We start from the raw sequence: 18430 nt of genomic DNA on the forward strand, positions 1-18430 counted from the left end.
GTTAAATAGTCATATTAATCAATAGGTAGCTTTTGGTAGAAACTGACTTTTGTAACACTGAAAGAAATCCATATTTTTCTATAAGGATTCTCTGTTTACAAACCATTTGATTACAAAGAAATAATACAGTGATACATTAACTTAAACTGAAAAAATTTTTTATTGCTTCTATTTTAAACTGACAGCAGTCATGAACAGTTTGTTTGTGCATTCTATCTTTGATATCTGTGATTTGACATAGCTAACATTTCTTGTTTTGTACAAGTTTATATCCCAACCTTTTAAACCCAGACTAACTCAAAATGTCTAATCCAATAATTATAATTCAATGTTTTCATTTTTCACTTCATCTTCTCAACACAGTACTAAGGAACTTACAAAGCACTAATTATTGTGTGGTGTAATTTTTTATCTGCAAGGTTAAAATATGGTTATAAAAACAGTAATAAGTCGTATTTAAATCAGTAAGTGCTAAGAAATCTTGGAAGCAGCTTAGATTTCCTTATCATAGGTACAGCATATACCTTCAGGTAATTGATGATAATTTCCTATTTGCATTGGCATTGATTGTATTTTGAAACTGGAAAGGCTAGCCAAGAATTAAAGATATAGATTATTCCCATCAGTCTCTCATTTCTAAAGCCTAATAGCTATTTGATATCCAACACTGTCAAGTTCTCAATTTTTTTGACTTTTTGAAGTGGCCTAATTACAGTCAATTCTGAATTTCTGTTAGTGTTATGTGGATACTGCTTTTTATTAATTTGTTCGGATAATATAATTTGTTTATGCCGGCTTCTGAATGTTTTCTCAGCCAGCCTTTTATTAAATGTGCAGTTTTTGTTTCATTGGTGACAAGAACATCGATGGAAGAGCTTCCAGACACAGTTTAGACCTGGGGTTCCCAATCTTTTTATGCCATGAGATTTTACCATTGACCCAGGGTCTGTCAACCCCAGGCTGGTAACCCCTACAACACACACAAAATGCTGGTAGAACACAGCAAGCCAGGCAGCATCCATAGGGAGAAGCGCTGTCGACGTTTCGGGCAAGACCCTTCATCAGGACTAACTGAAAGGAAAGATACTAAGAGATTTGAAAGTAGGAGGGGGAGTGGGAAATGCGAAATGATAGGAGAAGACCGGAGGGGTGGGATGAAGCTAAGAGCTGGAAAGGTGATTGGCAAAAGTGATACAGAGCTGGAGAAGGGAAAAGATCATGGGACAGGAGGCCTAGGGAGAAAGAAAGGGGGAGGGGAGCACCAGAGGGAGATGGAGAACAGGCAGAGTGATGGGCAGAGAGAGAGAAAAAAAAAACTAAATATGTCAGGGATGGGGTAAGAAGGGGAGATGGGGCATTAATGGAAGTTAGAGAAGTCAATGTTCATGCCATCAAGTTGGAGGCTACCCAGCTGGTATATAAGGTGTTGTTCCTCCAACCTGAGTGTGGCTTCAAATTGACGGTAGAGGAGGCCATGAATAGACATATCAGAATGGGAATGGGATGTGGAATTAAAATGTGTGGCCACTGGAAGATCCTGCTTACTCTGGCGGACAGAGCATAGGTGTTCAGCGAAATGGTCTCCCAGTCTGCGTCGGTTCTCACAAATATATAAAAGGCCACACCAGGAGCACTGGACACAGTACATCACACCAGCCGACACACAGGTGAAGTGTCGCCTCGCCTGGAAGGACAGTCTGGAGCCCTGAATGGTGGTGAAGGAGGAAGTGTAAGGGCAGGTGTAGCACTTGTTCCGGTTGCGAGGGTAAGTGCCAGGAGGGAGATCAGTGGGAAGGGATGGGGGGACGAGTGGACAAGGGAGTCACGTAGGGAGCGATCCCTGCAGAAACAGAAGGGGAGGGAAGGAAAGATGTGCTTGGTAGTGGGATCCTGTTGGAGCTGGCGGAACTTACGGAGAATTATACTTTGGACCTGGAGGCTGGTGGGGTGGTAGGTGAGGACAAGGGGAACCCTATCCCGAGTGGGGTGGCGGGTGGATGGGTTGAGGACATTCCCATTTCCCGCACATCTGCCCTCACCCCGTCGGAGAGATCAAAAAAGGGGATTTCAAACAACTGGGATTTTCGTCTATCTGTTTCAAAAGGATGGATTTCCTAGTGGCCTCCCATTTCAATTTGACTCCCTATTCCCAATCCGACATGTTGATCCATGGCTTTCTGACTGCATATTCCCTTATGTAGATGAGTTTCTCTAGGAGTGTGTGTGTGTGTGTGTGGCTCTAGCTTTCCAGCATCCACAGAAAATATCTTGTGTTTATGCAAATAAGGGTGCAACTGCAAATAGAATTGAGTTGACAAATGGTAGGATAAAATTAAATGCAGTTTTTATTTAAATACACACAACATATATATGATTGATAGTAAAAGAGAATGAAATGTGTATGATAGTGTAACAATTGCAGTTATAGTGACTAAAGCAGAGAGCTAAATATGGGGTTACTTAATATTTAAGTAGGAAAGGCAAAAGCATAGAACAATTAAGCACTTCAGCCAATGCTGTCTGTGTTGACCTTAATGCCAAATTATTCTAATTCCATCGGTCTGTGCATAGTCTACTGTATATCCCTTCATTCCCTGCCTTTTCAAAAAGGGTGGGGAGACATTATTAAAGGTGAAATCATTACAGTACTGAAAATGATTTTGGCTGAGGAAATCAATAATAGCGTCATTATGGTGCACTGGGAATAAGTTGTGAGCTCTATTATCTGGTCTGTGTGTGAAGTGTGGAGCAGGAAGATCTGCCTAGAATGCAGGTCAGGCAACAAAAAGGCAAGTGTTCTGCAAAGCAGTCACCCAATCTACAGTTGCTTTCTCCATTTTAGAGGAGATCACCTTGTAAATACTGAATACAGTACCCTAAATGGGAAGCAGTGCAAGCGAATCTCTGCTTCACCTGGAAAAGACTGTTTGGGACCAGAGATGGTGGAAAAGTGTTGTATCGTCTGTAGCTGCAAGGGAAAGTGGTTGGTGCGAATGGAGAAGTAAACAGGGAAGTCATGAAGGGAGTGTTTCCTGTAAAATGCTGAAGGTGAGGAGAAGGATAATGTCAGTAGTAGTAAAATCTCCTTGAAGGTGGTGGAAGTTGCAAAGAATGACCTGTTGGAAGGCTGGTAAAGTGGAAAGACCAGAGGAATTCCATCCTTACTCTGTTCTGGAAGACAGGTGGTGAGAGTAGAAGCATGGGAAATTGATGAGGTGATACAGTCAGGGGCTTTTATAACAATGACAAAGGGCAAGCCACTGTTTAAGAAGAGGAAGACATATCATCAGCACCTATATGGAATGGTTTGTCATCAGCATTAATACCAGGAAGGCAGAGGAACTGGGAGAATGACAAAAAGTCATTCAAGAGGCAGGGTGGGACAAGAATAAGCAGGATAGCAATAAGGGCCTGTAGGCTTGTTACATTAGCAACTAGTCTATCTCCATTCCCACCAACCAATTCCCTTGCAAGTGCAGGTGATGCAACACTTATCTTTCAACTACTTCTCCTTCCACCATCCATTCTTTGTCCCACTCAGTCCAGTCCATGAGGGTGACCCTGAGGTACTCATTGTCTGTCACTTTAATTGTCCATCACAAGTATTAATACTGTTATTCAAGAAAAGAAGTGGGTAAAAACTCAGTAACTATTTGACAGTTAATCAGACATTTATAGCCAAAAAATGCTGCACATTTGAAAAATTATAATGTACTCAAGTAAACTCAACATGAAAGGGGAAACTTTGTTGGAACATCAAGCAGCATTGAACATCAACCTAGATAGCAATGGAACTGACCCTTCTGCCCACAATTTCGGCAAAATTAAACTAAATCTCTTCTGCCTGCACTTGATCTATTGAACTCCATTCCCTCCATATTTATGTATCTATATAAAAGACCCTTGAACACATCTTCTTAGTGTTCGTTGAAAATGTAACAAGCAGGGTGGATAGAAGGGAACCAATTAACCAATTGCTGCAGTGGATTTGCATTTTCAGAAGGTACCCAGTGAAGAAATACAGTTCTGGAGTTCACTGAAGGAGTATGTTAACATTATTCCAGGCTAACTCACTGAAAGCAGAGTTGGGATAAATGCATTCTTTTTAAATTGTCAAACAAATTTTTGATGTGCATTGAGAAGTGGTGCTGAGATTTGAACTATTTACAATCTACAGTATATTATTGACTTAGATGAGGAGACCAAGAGTCTTTAGCTATATTTGCTGAGGATACAAAAATGGTAAGAAAAACAAGTTTTGAAGCAGATATAAAGAAGCATAACTGAAATAGATAAGTGAAAGGACAATCATTTGGCAATGAATAATATGGGAAAATATTCATGCTGGTATGAAGAATGTAAGAACTGAATCTTAAACCCATGTGCGTGTTAAATCATTAAGTGTATTAGAGCCATAAAGCGGTACATCAGCAGTTCTTCAGCCTGCCATCCATGCCAGACACTGAGCACCCATTTTTACATTAATCCTCTCCAACCCATTTTATTGTCCTCACATTCCCACCACATCCCACATTCAAAAGATGTGTCATTTGTTGGGTTAATCTGCTACTACAAATTGCTTTATTATGTGGGTTGGTGATAGAATCTGTGGTGGTGGTGGGGGTGCAGATTAAGATAGGTTGAATGTAGGATTATTGTAAATGTTTGCTTGAAGATTGGCATTGACTTGGAATTGGTGGGCTGAAGGACCTATTTCTATGTTGGTGTGAGAAATCACCAGATATTCCCCAAGTAGAAATTCTACCCCAGTGAATTAAAGATTTTAAGCTGTGATGTTATAGATCTGATGCTTCAATGCTAAATTTCAAATACATTAGTGAATATCAATTTGAAGTAATAAGTTCATAAGATTTAGGTCTAATGCAGATTAGTAATGTTTATGAAGCATGATTTCAATGATGGAAGGATATATGACAATTTTACAATAGCAAATATACACTGTTTTCTTTTCAGTCAGTTGTTGTCAGGAATGCAAAAATGGGTTTGCCTATCCAGCCACTTGGGCTTCTATTGCTATTCAATAAGATTATGCTGATCTGATCTTTGCTTTTAAAACCTCTGTCTTCTCCATTTAACCCTCAGTTCTCACAATATGCAACGATCTATCACTCTTACTTAATTGCCCATGATCTTTAACCTGAGTGGAACACATACACAAACACACACACACACACGCACAAACACACATTGTACATTGTACAGAAAGAAACCACGTTTTTCACACAAGGCCATTTCTATCAGCTCTGCAAACATTGAAGTAATTCTTGCTCAGTCATTGAGTTCATGACTATTTTTCCTCGTTTTGATGGTGAATGAGTGGAAAGTTCCAATTACAGTTTTTACAAGGCATTTTGAACTGCTTTGTTTGTAAATGTTCCTAAAGTTGTACAAATACATTTAGTGAAATTTATTTGAGGCATAAAATTAAACTGCTTCTTAATATGATGGAGAAAGCCTGCTTATTTAACGTATGTAATATTGGCCCAAGGGACATATTCACAATTAATAAAAATAGCCTTTTTACTGCATTATAATAGATTTGAAACAATTAAGGTTGAGTTAGTTCAAAAATATTATTTTGGCACTATATTTATGTTGCACCAGATGCATCATTTCCTTGTAAGACCTATTGGTTTAATAGCAACAAGTTACAAAGCACAAACAGAACATTTTACAGTACTCCTCGTCCAACTGCCCTTTCTTATGGAGAAGACCCAATGAGAAAATAGAATGGATATTGTTTTAGTTATCCAGAAAGGATGAAAACAACTATCTGGAATTGTAAGTTATGTTGCTGTGGATGAAAACTTTCCAGCTGCTGTGGCTGGACTTGTGTTGCAGTTCCATAGAAATGAGCAGAAAAGAGTCATTTAGGGCACATGTTTGCCAACCCTGTATTTTTCTGATTATCTTTATGATCATAGTGTTACAAATGCTAAATTGTCAATTTACAATGGAATATATGAATAGAAATCTATACAGGACTTTGACATACTATATGTTATTTGAAAAAAGCACATTTGATGATGCTGTAAGAACATTCTTCATTCCAAGTTTTCTCAATTCCTTTTACCTGTAATATTTGCCTGTACTGCAATGTCTTGTTCACTGCCACAGCTTTCAACTTAACAGCAATTTGATGACTGTCCTAGAAAGTATATTCCATTAGGTAATTTATGCATTTATCCAAAATATACTTTATATAGCCAGAGAAAATTATCATTTCAGATTAATATCATATCACACTTCCTAATTCCAATTAATATCTTCTGTATACCAAATACAGTATTACTCTATATTTCTGTTCTGACCCAATGACTTGAATGGATATAGTTTCAAAAATACAAGCTCCAAGCAGTTTTAATTGCAAGTTCTCTTTCTCTTCCACACTCTAATATGTTTCTTTCAGAGGCAGGGGGCGGTGGAGGGCGGGGAACCATCAGAGTTTCATTGTTGATGCTGTAGTATTTTGAGAGATTACAGATCTTTTTTTAAAAAATCAGAAAATGTTAGTAGAACAAGAACCAGAAAGGTTTTGTTATGCAATTACAATGGCCAACCACTTGTATATTGGAGGAAGATGAGCAGGAGTCTGTGATTAAAGTCGGGAGGATCATTAGGAAAATGCCAGATCCTCAAGTCAATTGTGAGACGAGACATGTGATAACAGTGCTTATTACCCTCTTGTTCATTTATAGGTCATGGGCAATTGCAGCATTTATTTCTGATTCTAAACTGACTGCCAGCAAAATATAAATATGACTGAACCACTTCAAAACTAACAAAATCCCCTGAGTAAACAAAACTAGGATGTAATCGGATGGAGAGGAGTGGATCGATGCCCACTTCATTACATAGAACATAGAGCAGTGCAACAAAGGAACTATGGTTTTGTTCTATCATGTCAATATAAGAAATTCCACCTGCCTGCATATGATCTGTCTCCTCTCCTCCTGCCTGTCTAAATGCCCCTCAAACATTCCTGCTGTTAAATGTCAAACAGATTTTTTTTCTAACTTGCATATGCAATAAAATTGGTTGCCTGTTTTAAATGAATTGCTAAATGGCAGTGCATTGACCTTTATCAGTTAGGTGGATGGTAAAAAATCTGATTCATAACAATTATAACAAATATATAGCAACACGTGCAACAAGCTGGAGGAACTCAGCAGGTTGGGCAGCATCCGTGGAAACGAGCAATCAATGTTTCAGGCCGAGACCCTTGGTCAGGACGAAGGATAACAAATATATGAATTTGCCTGCCTTGTTGGTACATTGGGAAGTCAACCAGTTACCCAAAAATTGGACGCTTTTGACAAATTTCTGCTTGCATGTTTCAAATTGAACATTTTTTTTGAGTCAGCGTGCTATCTTGAATGATCTGCTGTGATTAAAGTTTAGATTCAGCCTCACATTTTCCTAAATAAACTAAATGTAAGTTTCCATAAAGGTTTGTGTCACAGCTTAATTTTTAATTTGCTTTGCTTTCTATTACTGCACTTAATGAACTGTTTATGTTAAAGCAATACATCTATCTTGTAGGTTGAGTACTTTAAGTCCAGTATATTATAAATAATTATTTACTCTGTTACCTTAGTGATGCTGAAGTGTCAACAATTTGGGAATCATTGGAAGAACCTTGTATCCAAGATGCTGAAAAATTTGAAGAACTTTTCTCGAAAGCAGCAACAAAGGAAAAAAAGAAGCCGTTATCAGACACCTATCAAAAGACAAACAAAACAAAAAAGGTTAGTTAACTTTTTATGAGTCCTTAACAGTGGGTACAGATATAGATGACAATCTACTTTTGAAATTATAAAACAATTATTTTAGGACTGCAGTGGCATGAAACTACTTATAATCACATTAATTTTACTTTTTCAGTTAACATATCTCAATGGTCATTTTTCACAATGTTATTCCACATCATGAATTTTTCATCTTTAAATTTATATTTCTTTGGAATTGCTGCCAAGTTGTAACATAGCAGAACTAAAACACGGCAAGAAAATCATTTACTCTGCCTGAACAAGACAACCTATCTCCAGTTTCAACAATGAAATTTAGCCTTAAATGTAACAGAAATTGCAGATAATGCTCAGCAAATTATGCACATTTATTGAGCGAGGTACTTTCTGCTGTATTGAGTAAGGTACTTTCTTACGTGGAGATAAAAAAAAATGACCTTTTAAAAGTAATAAGATGTCCTAATTCAAACATATCAGATCTAATAGGTGTTTCACAGATTTAAGATTGTTTAATGCAATTTCCTGTACACAGGCATTAAGAGAATGAAATCATTGTTACTCGACATCTGATGCAGCACAAAAGGAAACATGTTAAATAAAGAACATAATAATAATGATAATAATAAACACACCATAATAGGTTATATACATGGTTTGATTGTAACTTCATGAAGTAACGTTAGGATGTACATAAGGTGATAGTTGAGAAATAATAAAATAGTGGTAGACTTGGTGGGTGGAGGTGTTGATCAGCCTTACTGCTTGTTTTTGAGTCTGATGGCCCTGGCCTGGATGCTATGTAGCCCCCTCCCTGATGGGAGTGGGACAAACAGTCTATGTACAGCATGTGTGGGATCTGCTATGATGTTATTGGCCCATTTCTGCCAACTTTTTATAAATATATGTCCTTGGTGGCAGGTAGGCTGGTGCCCATGATATATTTTCAATTTTGACTACCCATTGCAGATCCTTCCTGTGCAGTTTCTGTACCAAGCAGTGATGGAGCTTGTTAAGATGCTCTCTACTGCACATCTGTGAAATGACATTCAGTATGGATGTGCGAAGTCTGGCTCTCTTCAGCCTCCTCTGAAAGCAGAGGCATTGGTGAGCTTTTTTGACTGTGGAGAATATATCTTGGGATCATGAGAGGTTGTGTGTGATGTACATTCCCAGAAGTCTGAAACTGCTATGCTGCTGGTGTAAGGGATGGGGGTAAGTGCTGCGAGTTCTCCTGAGGTCAAGAGCCATCTCCTTTGTCTTGTTGACATTGAGGAAAAGGTTATTTGCCTGGCACCAGGCTTAGAGCTCTTCCACCTCCTCTCTGTAGGCTGTCTCATTGTAGTTAGTGATAATCCCCACCACTGTCATGTCATTGGCCAGTGTGATGGTGTGATTGCTCAGGTGTCTGGCAGTCCAGTCACATGTGAGCAAGGTGTATAGCAATGGGGGAATGTTGAGATATTTTCACTAATGGAGAGTCGCAAGTGGAGACAAGAGGCAGGTCATTTAAAAGAGTGGTGCTTCAAAATTCCATCTCAGAGTGACCTCTGGAATTGTTTACCCTCAACAGAGGTAGAAATGAAATGTTTGAAAGATCAAGGAATTAAGGTTCATGGAGAACAAGTGCAGAAGAGGAATTGAGGCCAGCATAGATTAGCTATGATCATGTTGAATGATGGGGCAAGCTTGAGAGGCGTGGTGGCCTTCTTGCTCCTACTTTCTTGTGCCTTTGTGAGTTAATGTTTCAAGTTAATAACCTTACATGTAAAATGTTACCTACAGACAGCTTTTTTCATGCTTTTTCTGCAAAGATGATCTATTGTTTCTAGAAGGAGTTGAATTGTTAAATTCATCCTCAAAGTACTTCTGCAGTCAGCAGACAGAAACATATTAGTCTGTGTTGCCAGCGGGTAGGAACCTGAGTGAAGGGACTCAGGATAGGACGGATGGTAAAAAAGCAAAGGTAGCACGCAGGCAGCCTGATGATCAGACAAATTTGCAGCTGGTAGGGTGAGTACTAGTACGTTGGGCATACGGAATCCAAAAGGGTAGCAAATACAGTACTCAAAGTGTCATATCTCAATGCACAGAGTACAAGAAATAAGGTGGATGATGATCTTCTTGTTCTTGTCAGGTTTAATGTTGTGGCCATCACTGAATCATGGCTGAAGGATGGTTGTAGTTGGGAGCTGAATGTCCAAGGTTACACATTGTATCAGAAGGATAGGAAGGTAGGCAGAGGGAGTGGTGTGGCTGTGCTGGTAGACAATGACATCAAATCAGAGGAAAGATGTGACATAGGATCGGAAGATGTTGAATCCTTGTGGATTAAGTTAAAGAACTGCAAGGGTAAAAGATCTCTGATGGCAGTTATACATAACAGGAGCTGGGATGTGGACCACAGATTACAACAGGAGACAGAAAAGGTGTGAAAAGGGCAATGTCATGATAGTAATGGGAGATTTCAACATGCAGGTCGATTGGGGAAAATCAGGTCAGTAATGGATCTCACGAGTGAGATTGTGGAATGTTTATGAGATAGCTTTTTGGAGCAGTTTGTCATTGGGCCTACTAGGAGATCAGTTATACTGGATTGGGTGTTATGTAAAGAAGTGGAGGTAATTTGTGAGCTTAAGGTAAAAGAATCTTTAGGAGGCATTGATCACAATATGATTGAATTCAACTTGAAATTTGATAAGGAGAAAGTAAAGTCTGACATAGCAGTATTTCAGTGGAGTAAAATAAGTTACAGTGGTATGAGAGAGGAGCTGGCCAAAGTAAATTAGAAGTAGCTGCTGGCAAGGATGACAGTAGAGCGGCAATGGCGTGAGTTTCTGGGGAAAATCAGAAAGGTGCAGGATAGATGCACTGTATTCCAAAAACAAATAAATACTCAAATGGCAAAATAGTACAACCTTGGCTGTCAAAGGACATCAAAGCTAATGTAAAAGCAAAAGCGAGGGCATATGAAGCCCTGTTTTTACTGGGTGTCTCTGGAAATGTAGCTCGTTAGCCCCTTGCTAACAGCCACTGGGCTCAGGCTTCTTATGTCTAGAGTGTATACAACTTTGGTCCAACTTAGTCCGTGAGGTTGGGATGCCTCGCCCATCTAAACCCTAGTTTGAATGCTGTGTGATGTGCTGCCATTGGCAATCGACTGTCAGCAAAAAATAACAGATTGTACACTGCATACGTTTATAGAGGAGCATATTTAAGAATGTTAACTTAAGCAATCAGTTATTAAAGAAAGGAAAGGATAAAACAAAAAGGGCCCATTATATTTACGTAGTCACATATGTATGGTGTGGTACCAATCTTCCAGAAGCCATTGTTTTCAATGTACACATTGCACCTTCTGAATGTCATTCAAAACAAACAGGCTCTCCCATGGAAGTATTGGTCCATCCTTCTTGAAGCCATTGATCTGCAGAATTCACCTTGTGCAACAGGGATGGCTTCCTCAACCACCTTTCCTCCTGTCTTCTCCCAGCTGCTGGCAACAAAGTCCTTGACCCACACCTGTGTTCGTCACAAAGAAAACTTTGGAATCTCCTCCCAATTTCACCATCCTGATTGGCTGACACCACATTCCGAAATTGAACAGTAAAGCTCCTTATCTCAGCTCAAACCCAAACAGGCTGAAAGTAGAACAGGTTGCTCTTACAGATCTGCTAAAACTGAAATACCTACAGCATAGCAGTAGTGTTACACACAACAAAGCAAAAATTAGCGGGAAGATAGATGATTGGGAGGCTTTTAAAATACCTACAGAGAACAGATAAAATACTCATTAAGAGGGAAAAACTGAAATATGAAAGCAAGCTAGCAAACAATATTAAAGTGGATAGTAAAAGCTTTTTCAGGTATGTAAAAAAAAGAGAAATCTGAGTGGATATCACACGGCTAGAAAATAAGGCCAGAGAAATCATAGTGGCAGCTAAGGAGATGGCAAATGAGCTAAATGAGTATTTCCATCAGTCTTTACTGTGGAAGACACCAGCAGTGTGCCAGATGTTAAAGGGTGTGTGGGAAGAGAAGTGAATGCAGTTGCAAGGGAGAAGGTGCTCAAAAAGCTGTAAGACCTAAGGATACACAAGTCACCTGAACCAGATGAACTGCACCTAAGGTTTCTGAAAGATGTAGCAGTAGAGATTGTGGAGACATTAGAAATGACTTTTCAAAAATTATTGGATTCTGGCATGGTGCCTGAAGTCTGGAAAATTGCAAAAGTCACTTCACTCTTTAAGAAAGGAGGAAGGCAACAGAAAGGAAATTATAGACCAGTTAGTTAGCTTGACCTCAGAGGTGGGAAGATGTTGGAGTCAATTGTTAATGATGAGGTTATGGAGTACTTGGTGACACAGGACAAAATGGGATAAATTCAGCATGGTTTACTTGAGAGAAAATCTTGCCTGACAAACCTGTTGGAATTATTTGAGGAGATTACAAGTAGGATAGATAAAGTGGATGTAGCAGATGTTGTATATTTGGACTTTCAGAAGGACTTTGACAAGGTGCCACATATGAGGCTGCTTACCAAGTTAAGAGCCCATGGTATTACTGGAGAGTTACTGGCATGGTTGGAGAATTAGCTGATGGGTAGGAAGCAGCAAGAGGGAATAAAAGGACCCTTGTCTGGTTGGCTGCCAATGACTAGTGGTGTTCCACAGGAGTCAGTGTTGGATCTGCATTTTTTATGCTGTATATCAATGATTTAGATGATGAAATAGGTTATTTGGTTGCCATGTTTGCAGATGATACAAAGATTGGTGGAGGCGCAGGTAGTGTTGAGAAAACATGTAGGCTACAGAAGGACTTAGAAAGATCAGGAGAATGGGCAAGAAGGTGGCAAATTAAATACAATATTGGAAAAGGCATGGTTATGCACTTTGATAAAGAAATAAATGAACAGACAATTTTCTAAACAGGGAGAAAATCCAAAAATCTGAGATGCAAAGGGACTTATGAGTCCTTGTGCAGAACACCGTAAAGGTTAACTTGTAGGGTGAGTCAGTGTTAGCATTCATTTCAAAAAGTCTGGAATACAAGAGCAGGAATGTAATGCTGAGGCTTTATAAGGCACTGGTGAGGCCTCCCCTTGAGTATTGTGAACAGTTTTGGGGTCCTCATCTAAGAAAAGATTTGCTAGCATTGGAGAGGGTTTAGAGAAGGTTCACAAGGATGATTGCAGGAATGAAAAGGTTATCATACAAGGAACATTTGATAGTTCTGGGTCTATACTCGCGGAATTTAGAAGGATAGGGGGGTGGGATGTCATTGAAACCTTATTACCACAGGCAGCTGTGAAGGCCAAATTATTGGGTGTATTTAGGGCAGAGCATGATAGGACATGACATCGAAAGCAGAGAAGGCCAGAGAGTGGGGCTGAGGAGGGGAGAAAAGAATCAGCCATTATTGAATGGAGGAGCAGACTCAATGGGCCAAATGGCCTACTTCTGCTCCTATGACCTATGGCCTTCTGTTATATACACCCTTAGACACCCCTCCAAACCTCAGAATATGCTGAACATTTCTTTTCAGAAGTTAAAGGATTGAAAATCAAGTACATCTGATACTTTCTAACATAAGTATGGCTATAAATGTGGAAAACAGATACAGATGTTTTGCTTCTGATGATTGAATGAACCTTTCAATGCATAATTGAAAAAATTGCCTTCACTTCAGTTTCCAGCATCTGGAAGAAAGAAGTCAGATCCAATGAAGTGTCATCGAGTTGAAATGCTAATACTGTTCCCCTTTTCATAGATACTGCCTGGTGTGCTGAGCATTTCCAGCATATTTTTGGTTTTTATTTCAGATTTTCAGTATCTGCAGCTTTTTGGCTTTTCAAGAATTTTTAGATCTTTTAGTTGACAGATAACCATTTTGTATCCTTCAGAAATAACCTGGTAAGTCTGTTAAAACTATGGATTTTTATTGCATAATATGCCAACAACAAAAAAATAATAAAACTTAAACAATCTAAAAGTATAAAATAATAACATCTGCATTTCAATAGTATTGTGGAGTATGAAGAGCAATATAACACTGCATGTGGGATTTCAATCCATAACTCCAAATGTATATTTCATATTCAACAGATGAAACCAATCCACTGCATGAGGTTTTAAATTGGATCAAGATGCAGGTTGATAGTGTTGTTAAGAAGGCATATGATGTGATGGCCTTCATCAACTATGGGATTGAGTTCAAGAGCCATGAGGTAATGTTAAAGCTATATAAGACCTTAGTTGGACCCCACTTGGAGTACTGTGTTCAGTTCTGTTTACCTCACCACAGGAAGAATGTGGATACTATGGAGAGAGTGCAGAGGAGATTTACAAGGATGTTGCCTGGATTGGAGTGCATGCCTTACAAGAATAGGTTGAGCGAACTTGGCCTTTTCTCCTTGGAGTGATGGAGGATGAGAAGTGACCTGATAGAGGTGTATAAGATGATGAGAGGCATTGATCATGTGGATAGCCAGAGGCTTTTTCCCCAGGGTTGAAATGGCTAACACGAGGAAGCATAGATTTAAGGTGCTTGGAAGTAGGTACAAAGGGGATGTCAGAGTTAAGTGTTTTACACAGAGAGTGGTGGGTACGGGAAATGCATTGATAATGACAGTGGTAGAGGCGGATACAATAGGATCTTTTAAGAGATTTTTAGATAGGTACATGGAGCTTAGAAAAATAAAGGGATATCCAGTAAGTTAATACTAGGCAGTTTCTAGAAAAGGTTATGTGGTCAGCACAACATTGCGGGCCAAAGGGCCTGTAATGTGCTGTAGATCTCTATGATTCTGTGAATCTTATTGCCTCATCTTGGATTTCATTAAAGTAACTGTATAAGTTTACTTTTAATCTACATTTGCTTGCTGTGGGTTGAAACTGCACAGTAGTGACAGAGCAGGAAGAAATATAGTAGGTAGGAATGTTAGCCCTGTGACCCACGACTGATCCTGATCTTAAAGCAAGAGTTCTTCAAAATCTTTGGAACTAGCTTCTGTATCTCCAATAACAGTGTCCAATGAAGGAGATACAGCTTGCATAGCAGCCATTTATAAGAAAGAAGAATCAGTAGAATCTCAGGAATTGTGTTAAGTGATTTCTCTGGGATTGGTTAACCTTGATTTTTTAAAATATTTCTGCTAGCTTCATTAAAATTGGGTTCCTTAAGGTTATCATAACTGGGAGTGAAGGCAGGGGGGGTGTGGGTTGGGTGTCATGAGGATCAGCTCACATGACCTATTAAATGTTCCCAATGGCATTCATCTTAAATAGCTTTTGACAACTAAGTCCACCTCCTGGCCTTCATGTACGGCTTAGCTCCTAAACCTGGCAGAATCATTTCTATTGACAGGAAAAGGGGCAAAGGTGAGTTACTGGCGGCTTAAAACCAACCATTCCAGGCAGATGTGGCATGTCAGGGTGTGGTTGGCAGCTTACCAAGGAGAAGGAAAACTCTGATCTCAATCCTCCACTACCTTGAGGCTATATTCACTCATGGGGAAGGTTTTGGAAGTAAACCCCAAGGGAAAAGTTTGGGACTTGAGTCCCTAAGGCAATCCTGTGTTGAGTTCAACACTGAGTGGCAACTCCTGCAATGCCACTGATGCCAAACTGTATTGGTCTATGCTGTTTCTTTGGATTCAACAACAGTGTGGGAGACAACTTGCTCTCCAAATTGTTCTGTCCTGGCTTGCATAGACAACTAGAACACAACATCCATGTTTGACCCTGACAATACAATCAATTTTTGCAGTATATGGCAACTAATTTATTTTTTATTGAAGTTCATCTTCAATTCTATTAGGCACCTGTTTGTTTTACACAAGATCACCCATGAGAAAAGTTCTGATTTGTCCCATTTAATGTTAATAGTGGTCAGGAACAGGTGTGGAAATCCCAGTGGATATACTTCTGAATGCAGTTATTATGGAAGAGAAGTAACAGGAAGTTCTTAAAGCATTTATTAAGTGAGACATCGCAGCACATGCCATTGCTTAAATAGGTGCTTTGAGGGAACATATCTATTTTTATACCACAGCCCCAATTTCTCTTCCCCTCTTCTTATAACATTAGATACTTCTTTCAACCACCAGTCTTCTCCCAGAAAACAAGACAACTTTCTTTCCTCTCCATAGTAACACAGCTATTGCCACTGGTTGAATGTATTAGTACCATATAAGTGCACATTGCCTTAACTCATTCTAAACTCCTCAAAAAACAGCAAGTAAATGATTATCTCATTTCTTGAGTTTATGATGACAACATATTCTTTCCCGAGGCAAAAGAAAAACTGGATTCTGCAAATATGAAATTCAAGCAAAGAAGACTTGAAATATTCAGCAAGTTAGGCAGCATCTGTGAACAGAGAAAAGAAGTTCATGGTTAAGGTCACTGACCCTGCATTAGATCTTTCTTAATATTGGTCCACTTGTCAATTAATGAAATTTTGTATTTTCCTAAAGGCATGAAATCATTAGTTTCTCATGCTTTACCTAATATAATGTGAGACTTGGACAGCTCCAAAAGCATTTACTCCAGGAAGTGGATCAATATTGGTTAATGTCTGTTACTGTACAGCCTGGTTTTTCTCCTTTATTCTGTTTCTGTGGTGGTCTGATGTGAACCTGCTGTATACTTGTTCTCTTCCTCTGGCCTAGGTTCTAATTCCTCCTCCTGTGATGACCGCTTGCCTTTGCTACAGGGATCATGAGTGGAGGATAAAGCTAGCTGAGCATCACCCCTTTGGAAATGAAGAGTGAGAATAGTGGGGAAGGAAAGATTCTGGCTCTATGATTCTATTGCTGGGATAACTGCTTCTGATATGATGGCTGGAGTATATTGATCTCCCATGTAGGGAAAAAGTAAGAAACCTTAGCACTAATATTGACATCAGCCTTAACATTAAAGCATGTTAAGAGTTCAGATTATACAGTCATAGATAATACAGCATGAAAACTGGTCCTTTGCCCCATCTTATCCATGCTAAGATGCCTATAAAAGTTAAGCACACATCCATGTAAATTTTTCCTATCCATTTACCTGTACAGATGTCTATTACATTTTGTTATTATATCTCTGCCCACTTCATGGAATAAGTTCCTTAACCTAGGAACTTTCTTTCCCTTTAAAAGTCCTACCCTAGTTTACCTTCCAAAATGCGACACTTAACACTTAATTGAATTGAATGCAACTTACCATTTCTCAGCCCACTTACCCAGCTGATCGAGAAGCCCCTATAATTTTTTATAACCTCCGCTGTCTACAGTACCACCTACTTATTTAGTGTATGCTAGTGATATTAAACCTGATTTTGGTGTCTGCATGTCTTATGCCTCGAACTATTCCTCTCAGGTGTTAACTGTGCCACTTCTTCAAACTGCTTATATGTAATGAAAGAGTGGGAACAGCAGTGAGAACAGACACTCGCCAGTCTAACAAACAACCTCCCACCATCACTCTCCATCCTAACAAGCCAATTATGTATCCACTTAGCTGGCTCTCACTGGAGCCTTTGCAATGTAACCTTTCAGACGAGCCTTCGATGCAGGACCTTATCAGTGGGCTTGCTGAAGTCCATTTGATCAACATCCACTACTTTGCTTATGTTTTATCACTTTGAAAAACTTAAACAGATTCCCCAGCACAAAGCCATGCTGACTACCCCCGATCAGTCCTTGTCTATCCAAATACTGACTGGGGCAGCACAGTAGCATAGTGGTTAACACAACACTTTACAGTACCAGAGACTGGGTTCAATTCCCACCACTGTTTGTATGGAGTTTGGACGTTCTCTCTGTGACTGCATGGCTTTCCTCAGGTTTCCTCCCACTGTCCAAAGACATTGCGGTTGCTAGGTTAATTGGTCATTGTCAATTGTCCTGCGATTAGGCTAGGATTAAATCGGGGGTGGGGGGGTGTTGCTGGGCGACTTGGCTCAAAGGCTCATGAGGGCTTATTTCTCACTGTATCTCAGTAAATAAATAAATCCTATCCCTCAGGTTCCTCTCCTGTAATTTAGCCACCATGGTATGAGGCTCACCTGGCTTGTCTTTGCTGCCTTTTTTAAATAATGATACAGTATTAGCTGCAGTCCAGTCTTTCAGAACTTCACCCATGGCTTAAGATAACACAAATATATCTGCAAGGGCCTCCACAATTTCTTCCCTAGCTCCCCATAAAGTGCAAGAATGAACTTTTCAGTTCCTAGTAACTAACCACCTTTATATGCTGTGGGTAGTAGCTAGTGGCTCCATATGTCGCCACTACAGGGCGTGATGATCCGTCTTACACAAGTCCGGTTGACGGTACCCGGTATGGGTTCCTATCCAGGGTTACGGATCCCACTGCCTTGTGGGTATCATCGGGAGAAGAGAAGGGTAAGGAGTAAACACGGAGTGGAGCCCCTAAGGCGGTTGGATGATGTATCACGTCACCTCCCAGCAGTTCCTGCAGCCAAGCTGATGCCAAATGTACTGCTTTGCATTCCTTTGGACCACATCCGTGAGGGCAAGAGGGGGATCTTGATGTCTGGGCAGCCCAGGATCTCCATATTCATCGCCCAGGTCTGCGCCCAGTCCTAAACCGGGTGCATCCATTGCCTACTTAGACAGACGGAGCCATCATCAATCTGCTTTAAGACTACCAATAACA

General features: G+C 39.7%; 1 protein-coding gene across 2 annotated transcripts in view; it reads left to right on the top strand.

The window, feature by feature from the left end:
- fmn1 (formin 1) overlaps nucleotides 1–18430 on the top strand; it is a 279413-nt gene that overhangs the window by 82551 nt on the left and 178432 nt on the right. For both annotated transcript variants that reach the window (XM_059955635.1, XM_059955642.1), the window contains one exon: nucleotides 7619–7769. In XM_059955635.1, the coding sequence (XP_059811618.1) occupies nucleotides 7619–7769 (151 nt within the window). The remainder of the gene's footprint in view (nucleotides 1–7618; nucleotides 7770–18430) is intronic.

Source organism: Hypanus sabinus, chromosome 2, assembly GCF_030144855.1.
Source record: "Hypanus sabinus isolate sHypSab1 chromosome 2, sHypSab1.hap1, whole genome shotgun sequence".
In the NCBI taxonomy this organism is placed as follows: Eukaryota; Metazoa; Chordata; class Chondrichthyes; order Myliobatiformes; family Dasyatidae; genus Hypanus; species Hypanus sabinus.